General features: G+C 42.0%; 1 protein-coding gene across 5 annotated transcripts in view; it reads right to left on the minus strand.

Moving 5' to 3' along the window:
* The window catches only part of LOC142385509 (NACHT, LRR and PYD domains-containing protein 3-like), a 40,765-nt gene extending 21,987 nt beyond the window's left edge, over positions 1-18,778 (minus strand). The window contains exons 1-7 of one of the 5 annotated variants that reach the window (XM_075472116.1): positions 18,627-18,778; positions 11,925-12,044; positions 9,825-9,944; positions 8,507-8,626; positions 6,586-6,705; positions 4,839-5,275; positions 2,330-4,115 (exon numbers count right to left, since the gene is read on the minus strand). In XM_075472116.1, the coding sequence (XP_075328231.1) occupies positions 2,330-4,115; positions 4,839-5,275; positions 6,586-6,705; positions 8,507-8,626; positions 9,825-9,944; positions 11,925-12,025 (2,684 nt within the window). In that variant the 5' untranslated portion in view covers positions 12,026-12,044; positions 18,627-18,778. Of the gene's footprint in view, positions 1-2,329; positions 4,116-4,838; positions 5,276-6,585; positions 6,706-8,506; positions 8,627-9,824; positions 9,945-11,924; positions 12,045-15,113; positions 15,201-18,626 lie in introns of those variants that run through there. The other 4 variants (XM_075472118.1, XM_075472117.1, XM_075472119.1 and 1 more) reach the window with 4 other exon arrangements.
* Between the last annotated feature and the right edge of the window lie 3,579 nt (positions 18,779-22,357).

Raw genomic sequence — 22,357 nt, forward strand, 5'->3', positions numbered from 1 at the left:
CTCACGTTTCATTTACACACACACCACTTGCCGGGACATTAATCAACAGCTCGATCTTCCCTCGACTCATCAGGGCACACACCTGTTCTAACCGAGCACCAACAGTTACGCTACATGACCAGCAGGGGGCCGCTCCGCTCTGAACTGACCAACACAACTTTGGAGCCTTTTCTACATCAAGAAACATTTATTAACAATTACAAATGACAAATTAATTATAAACAATTACATTTTTTAATGTCCATTCGTCCATGGCTTGCAAATTTCGTCTTGTCTTAGTCTCGTTAACGAAAATCATTTTTTATTCTCGTCATTTTTATTTTCTGGAAGCAATTTTGTGCGTCATCGTCACGGGAAAAAGGGGCGTTAACAAAATATTTTCGTCATCGTCCTGGTTGACGAAATTAACACTGGCCCAAACGTAGCCCGCATTACATTACTGTTGATTGGCATTTAACAACATAATACTTTACTGCACTACTACTAAACAGTTAGATTTCGCACATACCTTTGACAAAGTGGTCACCGCAGACACGAACATTTGCAGATTCAGCTCCTCCAGTCTGTAAACGTAGGTTAGCTATCCACTTTTTGCGGCGTTGTTCTGTGAGTTTTTTCCATTTCTCACCTCTATGGGCGATTACCTTAGGTACTCGATAGTAACCCTTTCCCTTCTCTCAGTTAGACCGATTGCAACATCCAAAAACGGCACAAAACTGAGGCATTTTGGGCAAAAAAGTGGCAGACAAAACACAGGGTTTTCAATGAGATCCAGCTCCAGTTGCCCACCACTTAGGTTTGCGCGCTTAGAAAATACGGAAGTGACGTCAAGTAAAACCCCGTGAATGTGTGTGGCTGTGTGCGTCTCAGTCTACTTCTCCCTCACTCCCACCCTCCTATGTTTGTCATTGGCTGGCTTCAGCTGTCGATCCACAGCAAGCGTGAAATAAGCTTTGTGGTTGGCTGGCGGTGGGGTGCGTTCGAGCGCAATCTTAAAAGTAATGTTTATGGTGACTGCCGGAGCTGTATAAGCAGGGCGAGCGCGGGGGAAATATATCGTTTATATCGTTGCTTTTTCTAAATTACTTTCTTGAATGTTCATATCTCGATATAGATACGATAACGATATATCGTTCAGCCCTAGTCCACACGCAGCCACTAACAAGCTGGCAGTGAAGGTTGTCACACTATTGCCGTCAGGATACATTTGCATTAGCCTACACACAACACTTAACTTCTCACGTCAAAATGAGAGGACCTCTGAGGAGGGCGCTACGTGAGCTCTGCTGCGGTTGTTCTTCCATCGTGGGATGGCTCATGCTCACATATCATTTCTAAAGATATAGTGAGGTTTTTTTGTTAAACCTACGGCAGAAATATTCTAACCAGACGACGTTGATTCGGTCAACCATCGGTCATACAGTCATTGGTTAACATCCCTATCGCAGATACATTGAAAAAAAAAAAAAAGAAGTCTGTGCTAATTGCGAACAGTGAGTACATGGCATTCCTGATCGTTCAGGAATGCGTCACTGTGTACGGCCGTATCTTGAGGAGAGGAAGACCGGTGAATACACTGATATATATATTTAACCCAAGTACAGGAGTTGGCCATCCGAGGGGCATGTGACTGCAATGGAGGATAGTCCATAAGACATTGAGCCATGAGATGTTCAGTTTGAAGCCCTTAAAACACTTGCAATTTTAATTTACATTTTCTTTTTATTTAATTTATCTTGAGATGTTTTAATTTAAATTTCAGGTCGGTGAAGCACTTTAAGCACCAACTCTTTTTCAGTAAGTAGTTAGAAAGTTAAGTCCAGTAAGTTTGTAGAATTGTGCTTCAAATAAAGAACTTTATTTTGACCAGATTGCTAATAGACATATATGGGCATCGATTTCAAAATAAATAAATAAACCGAACCTGTAAAACTGCAGTGTTAAATGCAATGCGTTTGAAAATTGCTTTCTGTTCACTCATCACTTTTGTAAAACTCTTCACATACATGCAGTAAGGATATTAACACAACAAGGAGCCTCTTCTGCCTCTTAGTGTGCTGGAAAGTAAACACAGCAGTTTCCACAGCCTAATATTTGCAGCGTGTCCTGTGCACTCTACACAGTTATCTCCCACCACCCCTCCCTCACATCTCCAACAGGAAGTCTCCTGCTGTGAAGCACATGTGACCAGAAACTCTGGAAGAGGTCCAGATGAACCTGTCTGCAGATTCTCCAGAACATCTCCGCTGTTCATGTGTAGAAACGGCTTTTAGGGAACTAAACTACAAATCTACACTGACTCATGAAGTCCAAGAACACATCAACTCACCGAGCCTTTCTGCAGTTCCTCACAGCTGGAATCAGTCTCCTTCGTCCCTCAGCTGTTGTGTTGTACTCCTCCAGGTCCAACTCCTCCAGAACCTCCTCTGACATCTGCAGCATGTAGGCCAGAGCTGAGCACTGGATCTCAGAGAGTCTGTCCTCTGATCTGTTCTCTGACTTCAGGAACTTTTGGATCTCCTGATGAACTGAGAGGTCGTTCATCTCCATCAGACAGTGGAAGATGTTGATGCTTCTGTCAGGAGGAATGTAATCACTGTTCATCTTCTTCAGGTTGTTGATGACTCTTTTTATCATTTGTGTTCTGTTCTGTGTCTGACCCAGCAGGCCTGCTAAGAGTCCCTGGTTGGACTCCACAGAGAGGCCATGAAGGAAGCGGACAAACAGGTCCAGGTGGCCATTTTTACTGTTGAGGGATTTCTCCATCACTTTCTTCAGGAAGTAATCCAGAGATAAGTAACGGTAGTCTTCTCCCAGGAAGCTCTTCAGCACCTCAGTGTTCCTGTTGGTGTAACAGTGCATCATGTAGACTGCAGCCAGAAACTCCTGAACACTCAGATGAACAAAGCAGTAAACTGGTTTCTGGAAGATCACACACTCTCTTTTGAAGATCTCTGTACAAACTCCTGAATACAGCGATGCCTCTGTGACATCCAGGCCACACTGCTCCAGGTCTTCTTGGTAGAACATGATGTTTCCTTTCTCCAGATGTTCAAACGCCAGCCTCCCCAGCTTCAGAAGAACGTCCCTGTCAGCCTCCGTCAGCTCCTGTGGACTCGTCTCATGTCCCTGGTGGTACTTGTTCTTCTTCCTCTGTGTCTGAACCAGCAGGAAGTGGGAGTACATGTCAGTGGTGGTCTTGGGCAGCTCTGCTCTCTGCTTTGTGGTCAACATGTGCTCCAGAACTGTAGCAGTGATCCAGCAGAAGACTGGGATTCCACACATGATGTGGAGGCTCCTGGATGCCTGGATGTGGGAGCTGATTCTGCTGGACCGCTCCTCATCTCTGAATCTCCTCCTGAAGTACTCCTCCTTCTGGGAATCGGTGAAGCCTCGTACTTCTGTTACCCTGCCAACACACGTAGGAGGGATCCGATTGGCTGCTGCAGGTCGGGAAGTTATCCAGACGCGAGCCGAGGGAAGCAGGTTCCCCCTGATGAGGTTTGTCAGCAGCACGCTGACTGATGACTTCTGTGTGACCTCAGACACAACCTCCCTGTTGCTGAACTCCAGAGACAGTCTGCTTTCATCCAGGCCGTCAAAGATGAACAGAATGGTGCAGCTGGCCAGCTGCTCTGCTGGGAGCTTCTGTAATGTTGGATGGAAAACATGGAGCAGCGTGAGAAGACTGTGCTGCTCCTCTCTGATCAGGTTCAGCTCCCTGAAGGAAAGCAGGATCACCACACTGACATCCTGGTTCTCCAGGCCCTCGGCCCAGTCCAGAGTGAACTTCAGCACTGAGAAGGTTTTTCCAACACCAGCGACGCCGTTGGTCAGAACCACTCTGATGGCTCCCTGCTGCTCAGGTAAGGCTTTGAAGATGTCGTGGCACCTGATTGGAGTGTCATGGAGGGTCCTGGAAGCCGTCTCCAGCTGCCTCACCTCATGCTGGGTATGAACCTCTTCACTCTGTCCCTCTGTGATGTAGAGCTCAGTGTAGATCCTATTGAGGAGGGTTCCACCTCCTGTTCCATCAGTTCCTTCAGTCACATGTTCACATCTCCTCCTCAGACTGATCTTATGTTCATCTAAAACCTCCTGCAGACCAACATCTGCTGAACAAAGAACAAATGAGACCAAACACAAACACAGTAGATTCAATTCATCAGGACTTGTTCTTCTTTATCTTTCTGACCCCAGTTGAACATGTTTTTGGCTTCACACTGAAAACTTTTCTTTTCCTTCCACCTCTCAGTAAAATGATCAGTAAACAGGAAAACAAGGCGGATGTTAAATGATGTTCCTGATGAACTTTGTGATGACCCCGTGGGTCCTCTTGTGGTTGGTTGTGGTATTAACGAGTGTCTGTCTGTCCTGCTGGGAGGTGATTTCTGTGATTTAGGACACCTGTGGCTCCTTCTGTGTTACTTTGGCTCCTTTAGTCCTGATTTCAGTCTAATCACTCTGCTCTTCTACACAATGTGCTGCCATCTTGGTCATTGTGTTCGTTTAGTTTAATTCTACTCATATGATCCACCTCTGATTTAACTGATTTCCACACCTCGTGATATGAAGGTTGGATTTGGCGTATAAATTCAGTCTGATGATAGTTATTAAAATGATTCTCTGACTTTAATTCATGGTGTGTCTCTTCTGTTGTGTCCATGTGAGTCAGGTCCTAACAACTGTTGTTGTTCTGTTTGACACCACAATGTGTCTGCATTAAAACAGCACGTTAACCATCAGACCCAAAGCTTTGTGTAAAATCAAACTTGATTTCATGAGGTAAAAACACACGTGATGCATCAGGTAGTAACGGGTTAACAGAAATATCTGACCTGGTGCAGCTCTGGTTCTGGATCTTTTTCCACACTGGGGACAGGAGGAGCCTCCCGAGGAAGCAGACTGGTCCCAGTATGAGCCTCCTGAGGAAGCAGACTGGTCCCAGTATGAGCCTCCTGAGGAAGCAGACTGGTCCCAGTATGAGCCTCCTGAGGGAGCAGACTGGTCCCAGTATGAGCCTCCTGAGGGAGCAGACTGGTCCCAGTATGAGCCTCCTGAGGGAGCAGACTGGTCCCAGTATGAGCCTCCTGAGGAAGCAGACTTGTCCCAGTATGAGCCTCCTGAGGGAGCAGACTGGTCCCAGTATGAGGTGATGCACTGTCTGCAGAACCAGTGTCCACAGCTGGCAGAGACCGGATCCTTCAGGACGTCCTGACACAGAGCACAGCAGGACAGCTGCTCCTCCTCACAAACACCGCCCCTCTTCCGCCCTCTGTCAACACATGTCTTCATCACTAAAATCATTTTAAAATAACTCCCTTTGGCATGAACTCTGAATATAAACTCAAACCTTCCTGCAGCAACATTTTACATTGGGATCAATATTCAGTTTATGTGCTGACTTCACTGTGTGAATATTACTGCTGCTGCTCTACAGAAAACATTACATTAGATTTTAAATTCATGCTAATCCTTTTCTACATTTGCTATTTTTAGAATTAAGAAATAAATAAACTCTTTAGTAATCACAAAGAGCCAATAAGTGTACTGACATCACAGACGAACACGTGTTCAGGGTCCATGTTGCTCCTGAACTGGAAGTAGAGTTTAGAATAATTTCAACTAAACTTGAAATGATCAGAATCTAAAAGAAAAGGTTCTGTGACGGCCACAGTGCGCCTGAGCAGGCAGCATCTACCCTCCTGTAAAAAACTTGGGCCACGTCAGATTGTGCGCAGCCATCTTGGTTTGACATCACACTGAGTGCTGTTCTCCCATCTGCTGCCATGGCAACATGAGACAGCAGCAGGTTAACCTCTTTATCAGGACATTTAGCATGTTTGGACTTAAATGCAGAGTTTGAAAAATCCTAAAATATGGAAATCTTCAAAGAAATCTATGTTTATGAAGTCTGTAAACTTATCAACAAGTTCAGAGTCATGAAACAGCTGCAGACTCACCTGGACCAACCAGGACAGGTGGTTTCAGGCTGTAACGGACGCTGCATGTTGAACCAAGCAGAACTCCATGAAGGAGGACCAAAGAAGAACTGATAGAAGAACTTTTTATCCTTTATGCTCACATAATCATTTCTACCTCTGTGTAACTGCTCATGCTGCCACTCTTGTACCTATGCATGAGAATAACAGCTGCACTCGGAGGTCGCCCCTGCCTGCTCTCAGTGCTCTCAGAGGGGAATGTCCCACAGCCTTGGTGGCATCAGCGGCACCGTCTGCTCCGGGAAGAGGATATTCCACAGCCTCGGCACAATCGACACCACTGTCTGCCCCCAGAGGGGCAGAAGAGAATGTCTCATGACTCGTATGAACAAAATGTGAACGTCTGTTTACCCTGTAGAAGCTTGTTTAGAACTTAGTATCTTTGAACATCTGCATCACAGCCTCTGTATGCAGATGTTTCCTTGTTGCAACATGATTAAATGTGGAATGAGTTTTCTTATTCATTTCCCATCATGAACTACAGAAAGAGAGACACTAAATAAACCTTCATTGAAAGATAATATAATCTCACTGGGAGCTTATTTAAGATGAATCATAAGTCAGTTATTGACTCTTCTCTTACTTTCTGTCTGAGGGTCCAGGTTCATTTCTAAAGTCTGGCTGAATACCCATGGACCGATCACTCTTCATAGACAGACAGTCAGATTCTGGAGACTCTGCTCTCTGTCTGTGGTGCTGACCTCTGCAAACACAAACATGTTGTTATTCATATCACATCAATCTCTGAGAAATTCTCTCATTAAAACCATTTAAGAAGCTGTGAACACACAAACTGCTGCAGAGAATCAGAATCTTTCCTCTGTGGAACAGTCCTCTTAGATCACATTACAGCTTTTCTATCTGACTGACATCAGAGGCCACGTTTCCTCTGCAGGAACCTTCCACAGAGAGCAGGAACCTCTGGAGGGTTCTGTCATGGTGAAGTGTGGCTGATTTGTTTTAAGCTCAGTTGGTCCCACAGAGTGTGGCTAAATGAACAAAGTAAGTTCTCACTGAGTTTTACTTTGATTAAACACTAGTGGTGGGCCGTTATCGGCGTTAACGTGCTGCGATAATTTGAGAGTCTTATCGGGCGATATAAAAAATATCGACGTTAATCTATTCTCAAAATTGGGTTGGGAACTGGGTCAAAATAGGTAAGCAAACTGAAGAACGCCACTTTGCAGAAGCCTGTGCTAGGCAGTTTATGAAGGTCGGGGATAGTTCAAGTGTCGTAAAATGGTGGGACATTTCAAACCTCGAGATGATCAAGCACGTGAGGCGCAACAGAGACGCACTGCACACAACGCTATCTCAACAGCAGCACCCTCTGGCCCTCCCAACAAGTGCTGAATATGAGAAGTTGGCGAAGCTAGAGAAACTGCTGGAGCCATGCATGTGAATAAGCTGGGTTAGTGACTGGTAGAAGAAGGAAAAGTAGCGCTTGGACTGATTAACAAAAAGCTACTGATGTAAACCTTGTAGGCTTACCGTACTAATTTCCATGTTTAACTGAATAAACCGTTTAACACAAGTACATTTTATTGAGCATGTTTTTTTTTCTTCACCAAATATCAAAGTAGAACAGCTTTCTCAAGCAATCAGTGATGGGTTTTGGAAACAGGAAATGAGCACCTGGTTTAATGCACCCCCTGTATTAAGAAACCCGATCTCAAAGACTGATTTTTAGTCATTACTTGGGTAGCACACATATTCTGAATGAGCCATTTTAATCTAGATTAATCTAGATTAATTTCAAGATTTCAGTGAGATTAATCTAGATTTAAAAAATTAATCTATGCCCACCACTATTAAACACACATATTAGAAGACATTTCTTTAGCTTCTGTAGAACTCTATGATCCAGACTTTAGTAATCCTGAATATGTTGATCACCATCTTCTTACTGCAAAGAAGCCTGGTCATTTATTAAACAGATACTGTCCAGGTTAGCAGTTAAGTCATCTGTTCATTTGTTTCATGTAACTAATCTGTAAATTAAGCAGGATTTTATTTCATTTAAAGACAGAATGGCATCTTGAGGGCAGCTCACGGTCAGCTGTGCCTCTGAGTGAACTCTCCATACATTGCTCAGAGTAGCATGGAGTGTTAAACTTGAATCCTCTGTTTGACTTGAGCTGATTGTTTCCTTTCTTGTGGCCCACACTGGGCTGCAGTTTCTACTGTTCTCAAAGATTTAAATGAACTCAAATGTAGCTGTCTTACTTTACTGGATGTCTGGAAGCAGCTAGAAGTGACTGGAACCTCACTTCCCAAAGACTTCAGACCAGCTGTCCTATTGACAGGCTGGTCTGAGTTGTTGCTGATCACATCAGATTACATGACTTTCTGTCCTTTGTTGATGGGGCGGCTGGAAGGTCAGCGTGCTAACCTTCTTAACTGGATATTTGTGCTCTTTTCAATATTAAAGCTGAGTTTAAAAAAATCCAAATGCAACAAGAAGATCATGGGAGATGCTGAAATCTCTGTTTCTGTTCTCTTACTTTCTGTCTGAGGGTCCAGGTTCATTTCTAAAGTCTGGCTGAATACCCATGGACCGGTCACTCTTCATAGACAGACAGTCAGATCCTGGAGACTCTGCTCTCTGTCTGTGGTGCTGACCTCTGCAAACACAAACATGTTGTTATTCATATCACATCAATCTCTGAGAAATTATCTCATTAAAACCATTTAAGAAGCTGTGAACACACAAACCGCTGCAGAGAATCAGAAGCTTTCCTCTGTGGAACAGTCCTCTTAGATCACATTACAGCTTTTCTATCTGACTGACATCAGAGGCCACGTTTCCTCTGCAGGAACCTTCCACAGAGACCAGGAACCTCTGGAGGGTTCTGACCCTCTGAGTTTCTCTGCAGTGACCAGGAACTAATAAAGATATCAGGAGATATTCTTCATCTGTGAGAGTTAATCCATATCATATCCACACCACATACTGTCTGCTGAGGCTGAGGTCAGGGTGTTCTCTGCTCAAATAAACATGTTGTGACTCATATCAGACAGAGACTGCAGACAGAGCGCTAACAGGAAAGGAGGAGGATCACAGAGCTGGTTAACAACAGATGCTGTAATCCTGGACATGTCACTGAGAAGCAGCGTCTCTGCACCCCAGATGTTGAACTGCTGGCTGTGAGCTTCTGTCCATGTTGTCTACTGAGAGAGTTCACCTGAGTTAGCTGCTGACGCTGTGTGTGACATCATCAGCTAAGTTGTTGCTAAGCTACAGAAGCAACACCCCAACTCACATATGGAGACCTCTGTAGGTTTCTACCACACCTTCATCTCTGCTCCACTTCAACTTTCTACATGTTTGTCGGATTATTTATGTTTTATTATGTTATCTATAAGAACAGCTGATCCTTGCTAATGATTGATGCTGCAGCGACATCATTTCCCTTCAGGTAACATTTACCACTCCCGTAATACACTCAGCTGTTTCACTGTTTCTGCTCCTGATAATCTCTAATATGGAGAACTGAAGCTGCCTCATTTCAAAATAACATATATATATATATATGATAACATAGAACATGAATATACCAATAAATGCTACGAAATAAAAGGTACAGATCTTTTTACTCTGTTATTAATGTACCGACTGTGAAATAAATTGATATTTCTGCCTTCATTTAACTGTGTTATTGTTAAAACCTGTTTATTTACCCTGACATTTAATTTTCTATTTGTTTCATTGATTTAATCCTTTATTCATATATTTATGATATTATCCCTGAATCAATTTGTCCTTTTTTTCCAGTAAGAAGATCATGGAAGATGCTGAAATCTCTGTTTCTGTTCTCTTACTTTCTGTCTGAGGGTCCAGGTTCATTTCTAAAGTCTGGAGCTCCTCCTTTGGACCGGTCACTCTTCATAAACATACAGTCAGACCCTGGAGACTCTGCTCTCTGTCTGTGGTGCTGACCTCTGCAAACACAAACCAGGAAATATTCTACACCCTAAAAGTATTTATTTATATCTTTACATTATCAGCTGCTGGTATTCTTTTTCCTTTTTGTCTTCTTCCCTTCCTGCTTTGTCTGCAGCAGCTGCTGCTTTTCAGTGTGATAGATTCATAGATTCTGATCAGTCAGCTGATGCCAACGCCACCTGTTTTACCTGAAGGAGCACATGTAAAACAGAGTCAGAAAACATTTTTGACTTTTAGAGTGGATAACTAGCATTGTAGGACCACTTGGTTGTGACACCCAGGGAATGGAGGACGCAGGAGCAGGAGATGTTATATCCAAAGCTTTTATTGTAGGAGCAGATGTTATCAAGACTCTCCAGAGAGAGAAACGAAACAGGCTATAGAATTATTATTATGTATATATATATATGTATAGACTGCATTGCTGCCTAAGTTTTGTTTCCTGCGCTCGTGGGCAGAGTAGGAGGAAGGTGGGTTTGGCCACGGCGAGCCAGGTAGAGGCACAGGTGATATATGTTAGGGGGTGATTTAGTTCAGCTTTGAGAATCCGGGGGAGCTTCACGCAGCAATCTTTTCGATCGTGAGTCGTGACTCGTGAGAAAATGAAATGTTTGTTTTGAGTTAAATGAAACCTTGAGTCCTTGGAATAAACAAGCATAAAGATGACGGCATGCAGTGATTGATGTTTTTCGTGGACACGCATCGAAACCCTACTGAGCCCCCCCAGATAAGTACCACTTAATTTTTGATTGTGGAAAGTGCTACTGCAATATATATATATATAGTTATACACTTCTCCAAAATTAGAGAAGTATATCTATGAAAATTTATCAAGGAAATCAAAATCACTCCACTATGCGGAGGAACAAACAAAAGGGTCTATCAAACTGTATCTTTAACTAAAAGTCACTCCTGCTACGGAGGAAAAAAACAAATCACGTACAGGAGCTACACTATGAAAATTTACAAAACAGAAATCACTCCAACTGGGAGGAAAAACAAGAAAAAAAAATAAACTTACACTGTTACTTTAACAGGACTAATTTATCAAACATTATCAAAAAACAAAAAAACCTCTCTTGAAGAGTAATAATACCAAAAGGCAATACTTGAAAATATGGCTATGGTCAGGCTTGGAACAAAGGCGAGAGTGATGCACATCAATCGGACAGATACGACACACTGGCACAAGACGGGGGGAGATGCAGACTCTTATGCACACAGGGATGACAGGGAACAGGTGGAATCATTCATACAACAATCAGACGGAGCACGAGAGGAAGGGCGAGTGACCTGAAACGAGAGGAGAGTTAACCTTTCAAAATAAAACAGGAAATGACGAAACATGACATTAGACGAGACAAAAACCCACTTGACCTCACCGCGGTGTGACATTGGTCAGATATCCATGGTTTGGGTTAGTTAACCAGATTACTTAGACAGATAAACTGGATATATTGATCCTGCTTCATAGAACCCTGAGCTGCTGCCTATCTTGGTCAAGACATTTTAAAGGAGAGAAAGGATTTCCTTTTTAAATGACGGTTTGTTACTTCCTGTTTAACATCATGTTCTGTACCTGCAGGAGATTGTTGCTGTGTATGTAGCTCAGAAGAATCCGTTTTTAAAAACATTTTAACACACTTTTAGCCTGGGTCACCAAACTCAGACAAGATTAAAACAGCAGTCTGCAGCAGTGAGTGTTACAGCCTCTGACCTCCACCTCTGTGTGTTTTGTTGACTGTTGCCACCTGATCAGGAGTCTGAACCATGAAGCATGTCTCAGAATAACGGAGTTGATGACCTGCATCCTGACGCTGCTCACACTGATCTGATTGGTAGTTAATCTAAATAACCAAAATATACCCTGAATATGTTCAACATGATTCACACCCTGTTTGTGTTGCCTGTATATGTTGCCATGGTGATATATCCAGATAATAAGCTGACCCCCCCTTCAGGAGCAGTTCTCTTACTTTGTGTCTGATGGTCCAGGTCCATCACTGAGTTCTGGAGGTCTGGATGGGTTCCTGTTCATAGAGCGACCGCTGCATGCTGCAGACTCTGCTCTGTCCATCTTCTGGACTTCAGTCAGTCTGAGAGAAGAAAAGAATGAAGACAAACACGTCTGTTTAAGTCTCACAGCCAAACTGAAACAAGCTTTAACCTCCTGCTTTTCTTTCTGTTCCACGTCAGAAGGAACTTTTAGAGAAAGGAGACATAATTTCTTTCCTCCGAGCCGTCAGACTCAGTTTGTGCTGACCCAGCTGATCAGCTGATGCAGCTTTGTGGAGTTTGGATTTACAGATGAGTTACTGCTGCCAAAGCTGCTCTGAAGTCCTGATTAAACACATTAGCTTCACTGTGTTTATCTGTGTGTTATTTACATGTTCATACACTCATTCTGTCAGTAAACTCCTTCAGTAATGATCCAGCTTCTGATGAGACGTCTCACAATCTGTAGAAATGATTCAGGAACAGAAATGTTCTCAAAGTGGTGATCATAGCAACGCGTCCCCCAGCAGTGACGCAGCTTCAGCAGAGAAAATGGCCGCCAAAGGAAAGAAAATCTTTGCTGGAGGATGAAAGTTGTTGCCTTCTTCATCAGTCATACCAACAGCTGCCTCACACCCAACAATCTGAACTAAGCAGTGAATCAGAAAGCTGAAACAATCTGAACTAAAGAGTGAATCAGAAAGCTGAAACAATCTGAACTAAAGAGTGAATCAGAAAGCTGAAACAATCTGAACTAAAGAGTGAATCAGAAAGCTGAAATAATCTGAACTAAACAGTGAATCAGAAAGCCGAAACAATCTGAACTAAGCAGTGAATCAGAAAGCTGAAACAATCTGAACTAAACAGTGAATCAGAAAGCTGAAACAATCTGAACTAAACAGTGAATCAGAAAGCTGAAACAATCTAAACTAAACAGTGAATCAGAAAGCTGAAACAATCTGAACTAAACAGTGAATCAGAAAGCTGAAACAATCTGAACTAAGCAGTGAATCAGAAAGCTGAAACAATCTGAATTAAAGAGTGAATCAGAAAGCTGAAACAATCTGAACTAAACAGGGAATCAGAAAGCTGAAACAATCTGAACTAAGCAGTGAATCAGAAAGTTGAAACAATCTGAACTAAGCAGTGAATCAGAAAGCTGAAACAATCTGAACTAAACAGTGAATCAGAAAGCTGAAACAATCTGAACTAAACAGTGAATCAGAAAGCTGAAACAATCTGAACTAAGCAGTGAATAAGAAAGCTGAAACAATCTGAACTAAGCAGTGAATCAGAAAGCTGAAACAATCTGAACTAAAGAGTGAATCAGAAAGCTGAAATAATCTGAACTAAACAGTGAATCAGAAAGCTGAAACAATCTGAATTAAAGAGTGAATCTGAAAGCTGAAACAATCTGAACTAAACAGGGAATCAGAAAGCTGAAACAATCTGAACTAAAGAGTGAATCAGAAAGCTGAAAAAATCTGAACTAAACAGTGAATCAGAAAGCTGAAACAATCTGAACTAAGCAGTGAATAAGAAAGCTGAAACAATCTGAACTAAGCAGTGAATCAGAAAGCTGAAACAATCTGAACTAAAGAGTGAATCAGAAAGCTGAAATAATCTGAACTAAACAGTGAATCAGAAAGCCGAAACAATCTGAACTAAGCAGCGAATCAGAAAGCCGAAACAATCTGAACTAAACAGTGAATCAGAAAGCTGAAACAATCTGAACTAAACAGTGAATCAGAAAGCTGAAACAATCTGAACTAAGCAGTGAATCAGAAAGCTGAAACAATCTGAATTAAAGAGTGAATCTGAAAGCTGAAACAATCTGAACTAAAGAGTGAATCAGAAAGCTGAAAAAATCTGAACTAAAGAGTGAATCAGAAAGCTGAAACAATCTGAACTAAACAGTGAATCAGAAAGTTGAAACAATCTGAACTAAGCAGTGAATCAGAAAGCTGAAACAATCTGAACTAAACAGTGATTTAGAAAGCTGAAACAATCTGAACTAAACAGTGAATCAGAAAGCTGAAACAATCTGAACTAAGCAGTGAATCAGAAAGCTGAAACAATCTGAATTAAAGAGTGAATCAGAAAGCTGAAACAATCTGAACTAAGCAGTGAATCAGAAAGCTGAAACAATCTGAACTAAACAGTGGATCAGAAAGCTGAAACAATCTGAACTAAGCAGTGAATCAGAAAGCTGAAACAATCTGAACTAAACAGTGAATCAGAAAGCTGAAACAATCTGAACTAAACAGTGAATCAGAAAGCTGAAACAATCTGAACTAAACAGTGAATCAGAAAGCTGAAACAATCTTAATTAAGCAGTGAATCAGAAAGCTGAAACAATCTGAACTAAACAGTGAATCAGAAAGCTGAAACAATCTGAACTAAACAGTGAATCAGAAAGCTGAAACAATCTGAACTAAGCAGTGAATCAGAAAGCTGAAACATTCTGAACTAAGCAGTGAATCAGAAAGCTGAAACAATCTGAACTAAGCAGTGAATCAGAAAGCTGAAACAATCTGAACTAAAGAGTGAATCAGAAAGCTGAAACAATCTGAACTAAACAGTGAATCAGAAAGCTGAAACATTCTGAACTAAAGAGTGAATCAGAAAGCTGAAACAATCTGAACTAAAGAGTGAATCAGAAAGCTGAAACAATCTGAACTAAGCAGTGAACCAGAAAGCTGAAACAATCTGAACTAAGCAGTGAATCAGAAAGTTGAAACAATCTGAACTAAAGAGTGAATCAGAAAGCTGAAACAATCTGAACTAAACAGGGAATCAGAAAGCTGAAACAATCTGAACTAAGCAGTGAATCAGAAAGCTGAAACAATCTGAACTAAGCAGTGAATCAGAAAGTTGAAACAATCTGAACTAAAGAGTGAATCAGAAAGCTGAAACAATCTGAACTAAGCAGTGAATCAGAAAGCTGAAACAATCTGAACTAAGCAGTGAATCAGAAAGTTGAAACAATCTGAACTTGATGATTTTACACCTGAGTTGGATCAGTTCTTTGTCTCAGAGCAGTCTGATCAGCTTTGTTTTAACACCGGACACACACTGCTGAGTTCTGCTTCTTCTTTCTCTGCAGTCCACAGAGAGGAAACCCACTCAGAGACTCTGACAGAAATAAGAAGAATGTTGTTAACACTCACCCTGACTCTGACTTCAGGTTTCATCCTGCGGCTGTCGACTCAATGGAGCCTGAACCGTCTGAATGTGTCTGTGTTGCTTCATAATCTGATAAAACTGGTTCACCTGGTCTGAGGCTCCGCCCCTTTTCCTTTACAGGAAATCAGGTGAGTTCATATCAGTGTGTTTGTGATACTCACAAATACCTTTTGAGGGCCCAACCCAACGCTGACACTCCCATTCATATCTCACACATTAATCTAAGTGTCCTCACACACACAGCAACATCACACTCAGAGTTTGAGCTGCAGCAACAAAAAAGTCCAGCAGAGACTTTTCTTTCTCACCAGCTCAGAGAGAAACAACAGCTGCTGCTGCAGCTTCCTCCAGTCCTTATTCAAAGTGTCTCCACTTCCTCTCTGACAGTCTGCTCTGACAGCAGACTCTACACCCTGTATGATCATCACATTCATGTCAAAGAGAGACGGCTCTGACTTTCTGACAAGTAGAAACCTGCAGATCTTTGAAAAGCCAAACAGTATGTGGCAGGAACTTTATTGAGTTTCCTGATTGCTGCAATCACTGACCAATCGGGTCTTCTTGCAGTTTATAAACTGCTCGATGGCAGTTTGTGTACCTGTCACGCTTTGAGCTCTCCTCCGGTGTTGAGTGCATGCCCTGTTATCTTAAGACCATATTAGTCCAGTGCTCAGGTCTCTGCACTGGCTTCCTGTCGCTCAGAGAATAGACTTTTAAACAGCTTTGCTTGTGTACAAGTCTCTTCATGGTCAAGCGCCAAAGTACATCTCTGACATGTTAAAGCCATATGAACCAACTCGGGCTCTGAGAACCTCAGGGAGGGGTCTCCTGCGGGTGCCCAGAGTCAGGACTAAACAAGGTGAGGCTGCGTTTCAGTTTTATGCCCCTAAAATCTGGAACAGTCTTCCAGAAGATGTGAGACATGCCTCAACTTTGACAATGTTTAAATCCAGGCTGAAAACAGTTCTATTTAGCTGTGCATATGACACCTGAAAGTATTTTATCTGCACTCTTCCCTTTTTAATTAATTAATGATTATTTTAATGGGTTTTTAATTATTATTTTTTTAATTTTTAATTTTTTAATTTTATTATTTTATTTCTTTTTAATGATTTTATTGCCTTCTTGTGATTTTATGTAGCTGTGAAGCACTTTGAATTGCCCTGTGTATGAATTGTGCTCTATAAATAAAATTGCCTTGCCTTGCCTTATCTGAGCTCCGCTGCTCCTGCAGGTATGAGTGTCCCTGATGTTTAGTTATTGTAGTGACTCTGTAATATTTGCTTATTGTGAGCATTTAATCACCCTCAGATCAGCTCGCGATGGGGCTTCCTCCTGTTCTCTTCTGAATTGTTCCCGGTAGGTTTGCTTCTTACCTGTCATCCGTCTCTAAAGTGTTGGTATTAAGAAAGAGGAAAAAATCCAGCAAAGACCTGACACAGGACCTGAGAGATGCACCTGGACCTTCAGCTGATCCATCTGCTGTTGGCCCAAGCCTCATCAGAAATGGGCTCCATGGAAGGGTGGCTGTCAAGAAGCCGTTCTTAAGGAAGGGAAACAGGGAGAAAAGGCTGAGCTATGCCAAATGACACAAGAAGTGGGCTGAAAATCAGTGGCAACAGGTCTGATGGAGGGATGAATCCTCCCCAGAGCCCGGACCTCAACATTACTGAAGCAGTGTGGGATCATGTTAGCAGAGAACGGAACAAAAGGCAGCCCACATCCAAAGAAGAGCTTTGGGATGTCCTTCAAGAAGCCTGGAGAACTATTCCTGAAGACTCCTTAAAGAAATGACAGAAAGCTCGTCTGAGAGGGTTCAGGCTGTGTTGGAGAATAAAGGAGCTCAGAGCAAACATCCACATTCAGTCTTGTTGGAATTATAAAAATAGATTGTCTTCTATCCTGTATTTCCATTCATGCTTGCATGTGTTAAAATAAATTGCTCCATCTTTTTTCCCATTTTTCCTGGCAAAACATAAAGGAATGAGTTGTGTTTTAAGACTTTTGACCACTTTTAGAGGACTTTATAAAAGCACATACTTTATGCTTTACTGAAGAAAGGGATGATCTGTATTAGTTCAAGGTGCTCTGTATTTAGTCTGACCCACAACTGGTCACCACAGGACGATCATCTTCAACATCAGTGCTCAGTGACAGCTGCAGAAGTATGTGTAGAAACCTTATCTGTATTTAGACTGTTTCTGTCCAGCCCAGCTCTCTGAGCCGACAACAAAACTCCCTCTGAGTGCTGCCCACAGAGGGAGTGGGATAGCTTTCTGAATCTGTAACCTTCCTCTTGCCGTGTTGAGCTGCAGAGGCCTGGGGATGATTCTACACAAGCTGGACATCCTCTGAGTGAGGAGTCCCAGCAGCAGCAGAGACCTCTGACTGCTCCTCTAACAACAGCAGATTTTCTGTGTTGGGTGTGTTGGAAGCAGCAGAGAGCTGGGGCCTCATGTACAAAGACTTGCATGGATTTCCTACTGAAACATGGCATACGCTCAAACCCAAATGCCCTCCAACGTCGGATGTATGAATCTGTGTGCACGCATCAATCCAAGCACATTTCGTTTGTACATCCCAATCAAGTGGAATTGAGCGCACATGTCGGAGCACCCGACTCCTCCCTGTCCACGCCCCTACTTACGCCCCTACTTACGCCCCTAAGTGGATTTCTTCTTTCAAATCCTCATAAGGAATTAAAACATGGAGACAGAAACAGCTTTGAAATATTGATGATATTAGTCAATCAGTGATGTACATTCAGAGATGTAAATCGATAAATCTTTTATTTCTTTAACTTCATCCTTTCTTTATATTTATGTGATGTATTTATTTCAGGATTTATTTTCAGAGGTTTATTTTATTTCTCTTACTGACATTATTCTGAAAGTATTTCTTTCTCTAAATTGATTGAAACTGCAGTCCACAGAGATCATTGATAAAGCCAGCAGGTGTTTAATGAACTGGGCGTTATGAACAGTGCCCTCCTCCTCCTCCACTACACACCCTGTCTGAGCAGCCACAACAACACATCTGAGCATGTGCAAACAGCTGCTGCTGGCACACCGATGCAGACAGAACAACTGGCTGCATACTGTCAGCTGTTGGTCTAAAAACTTCCTCCATTTGTCTCCAGCTGCTCCTGAACAGACTCAGAGGCAGTAAACAGGTGGGATGGGTCAGTGACTCTGAGCTGAAGTCTGACGTTCACTCCTGTGAAGGCCAGGACGCTCCATATTCCCACATTTAAAAACAAATATCCAGCCCACAAGCCAACATCTAAACACGTCTCATCATGTTTTCACACTTTCTGCCTTCTTCACATTCTGATCTATTTCCACTCCCCTGTTTCCTCCTTTCTTAACTGAGTGTTGTAACAGAGCTGTTTCCCTGCAGGATCAATAAGGTTTCTGCAGTCAGTCTGATCAGCTGTTTCCTGCTGAAGCAGCAACACTTTGACAGACTAAAGAAGCTGAAACATGAAAGAGACTCACCGCAGACTCCTGCTTTTCCTCACAGATGGAGGCGTTGGGTGGTTGGAGCTGCAGAGCGCTGACAGACGGAGGACTTCATCCGAGCTGAGCTGGAAACACTGACGGACTCACACCCGGCCCTCCTATAAAATGCCTCTGTTGCAGCTTACCTGTAAAACCTGAAGGTTCAGTTCTCTGGAACGCTGAGTTTCCTGATGGAGGAAAGATAAAACAGCAGAAGTCACACACAGAAACAGACAGACAGACAGACTCTGACAGATGTGTGAACATCTGTTCTGCAGCAGTCCTGTCAGAACTTTAACTGTGGGTCACTTCACCAGGTGGAAGCTTTGAACAAACACATCAGTGTGTGTGTGAGTCTGTGCGACTCCCACCTGAACACTGAGGCTTCCTGACATTGTTGCAGGTGAACTGCTGCTGTCAGCTGGAATGTTGTCAGATTTCTGTCACCACCTCATCTGCCAGCAGAGGCTCACAGCTCAGCTTCCTCTCATTCCTGTTGACATGTCATGTGACCCGTCATGAGGGAGCTGCTTGGCTTTAGGTAAAGGAAGTCAGCTGATCAGTGCTTATGGATAATACTCATCCTCACTTTGTCAGAACCACTGTAGGTTCTGGTCTGAAGCCGCCCTTCCCTCTGCCTTCTGTCACGCTGCATCCACCCACCTCACACTCTGCCCCCCTTAGCAAAAACTACTTTATTCAAGTGTACCATGAATATACTTATTTTATACCAAAACTGAGGCAGTATACTTGAAGTTTACTTGTTATATACTATATTTTGTATACTTAAGAATAGTATAGTGAAGTATACTTGGCTTATACTGAAAAGTATAAAGAAAAGTCTAAGACTAAGAACATTTATACTAAGACTTTAGTATTAAAGCTTATACTTGTACTTTAGTATACTTTTGACTTCTTTCTGCCACAAAGTACTAATACTTTGTTACTGTTTATCTTGATCCAAGTACAGAAAAAGGTCAAGTCATTGACTCAGCGAAGAAAGACTTTATTTCATTGAGGCTCTTTGTTTTTTAAATGCACATCTTTAATGATTTAAACAGCAGGTATCTGTAAATACACTGTATGGTATATTTTAAAATGTTATATATATATATATATATATATATATCAAACTCGTTCTCAAAATTCTGTCTTGTGATTTTGTAAATACATTACAGTCTAGTATACAGACAGTATGAGTTAACTTTAAGAAGTATATTTCAGGTATAAATATTTGAATGGATAGTGACTGTCCCATCTAATGTGGGTGCCCTGGGTTTAAATCCCCTGCATGAAAGGCACTACCTGCAGTAGGGGTCCTTAGGCGAGACCCCCTCACCGTACCCTCCTACCAGTGTAAGTCACTTTGGATAAAAGTGTCTGACAAATACATAAACATAACCAGTATGCTACAACTAATATGCTAAGCAAACTTACAAGTACACTTAAGTTATACAACAAGTATTATTTTTAGTACTATTATTTTTTTAGTTTTAGAAATGTAGAGTTAAAGTATACTTGAAAAAAACTAAAATGTGGACTGGAAGTATATACCTAGTACATCAGTAGTATATAGATGAGTGTACTTTTGTAAACTTAAAATGACCTTATAATGTATACTTAAAGTATACTTTTATAAACTGAAAAATGTTCATATTTAGTCTGAAGAAGTATTAAATTAGTATACTTTCTAGTACACTACAAGTACATGGTACGTAGTAAACTTGCTATACTTATACTCAAGCATGCTTAATAAAATGAACTTCAAGTACTACTTTTTGCTAAGGGTCCAACAGTCTTTCTTATTCAGGAAGGTTCCAAACTAAGTGAAATGAATAAAGTGGAAGTATCTGAGCAGCTGCCATGAAAGAGCAGAAGCAGACAGTGAAGGGGCGGGGTTTATTCCAAACTCTCAGCTGCTCTCCCATTGGTTACCATCTATGATGTCAGCAGGGGACACATTTCTACTGGCTCCTGAATCCAGGAGGCGGTGTGGTGGAAGCGGTTCTGGATGAATGGCTGATGGTTCCTGACTCCGAACGTTCATGTCAGTCACAGAGCTTCTTCTGGACTCTGACATCTTCAGTAATCTGACACTTCAGGCTTTCTTTTCCTGCTCTCACACATTAAAGCAGGAGCGTCTGAGCTGTGAATGTGATGAGCATCGGCCATCTTTGCATGTCTGAGTTTACAAGCTGAGATTCCTGTTTGAAACGGCTGTTTTCAACCAGCTCATGAAGAAATCTATCAACCCCTCCAAAGTATAAAACATTCAGAGTAAAGGTTTGATCAGAAACAAAGATGAAAAAGATGTCCCTTAATGAAGAAGATCTATCAACATCTCCTCTAACAACTTTTTCTTCAACATTCTTCTTTCTGCATCTTTCTAATGAGTAAAGAGAGACTTTAGTTCCAGCTTCATCTTCATCAGGAGGATTTCAGTGAAGCAGCTTCTTATCCTTCATCTCTTCTCTGTGAAAAAATGTCGTCTGGCTGCTCTCACTGAGCATTCTTATCATTTTCTTGTTTCCATAACATGCATGAGTTGTATCTTGGCGCGTCTTGTTGTCCCTCTGTTCCCAGCTGCCTCTATTTTAGATCTAAAGAAATGAATGATCACTTTTCTTTGTGGGACACATTTTCATCAAAGTGTGGAGAATCAGTGTGAGACGATATATATGAATGAATGAATGAGTTCAGGGTTGGATCAAACAGCTCTTCAACATGTTGAAGTCATCAGTTACAGAGGAGACTGAAAGCAGTTTACAGCATTTAAGGGCTGTCAATCATCTTTAATGGTGCCACATGTGACCAGTTTGTCTTTGTTACCATAACTGGACAAACACTGATGATCAGGACTGAATAAATGTTACTGATCCATGTTCAGTTCAGCTCTAATGTAACTAATATCTGCTGGAACTGTGACGGAAGGGGACTTTTCTGCCCTCTTGTGGTGTAAAGATAAACTGCATGATGTCAGTTTCATGATGCAGAAACTCCGTGAAGAAAATAAATGTGGAAATATATAAACTTTTCTCATCTTTTTGTTGAAGCTCCAACCTCCATCATATCATAAAGATCTCATCCATCCTTTTCCTGTTCCTGCTGCACACACCTGTTGTAGGATAACCAGCAGGATATCAGAGTCTCCTGAGGTGACACCGCAGTCTGTAATACAGATGTTGGTAAATTGTTCAGAACAACATACTCACACACACACGCACCAAATTAAGCACAAGCTGTGTTTGTGGAACCAACAGGAGGCTGTTGATGTCTGCAGTGATTTTAGTGACATTAAGACTCGTTAGAGCGGAGTTATTGAATATTTCTGTAGCAGGTGTTGCACTTTGTAGACGGTCCCTTGGCCCTCGCCTCTGCGCCGGCTGCTTTTTTGTCTGCTGGCTGTGAGAGCGAAGGCGTCAGTTGCTGCTTTAAACGGCTGCTGAAGCCAAGTACAGCAGAGAAAACATCCCAAATGTCGCAGACACTAGTTTCTATATGTTGTCTTTTTAGGCGTGTTGAATCAGTTTTTGGGGTTCACTCCTCAGCTGCTGGACTCCTGTCTGCTCCTCCAAACGGCTGAAAACTTTCTGCTGTAGCTAACACTTAAAAACATGGAGCCTCTTGTGTTTGTTCTCGTGGACAACTTTCCTGTGAGCTGAAACATTTCAGAGTCCTCCTCAGTTCCTCAGACTGTATTTAGTGGGCATAATAACGGTGTCTTTAAC

Source organism: Odontesthes bonariensis, chromosome 8 (genome assembly GCF_027942865.1).
Source record: "Odontesthes bonariensis isolate fOdoBon6 chromosome 8, fOdoBon6.hap1, whole genome shotgun sequence".
NCBI classification, from domain to species: domain Eukaryota; kingdom Metazoa; phylum Chordata; class Actinopteri; order Atheriniformes; family Atherinopsidae; genus Odontesthes; species Odontesthes bonariensis.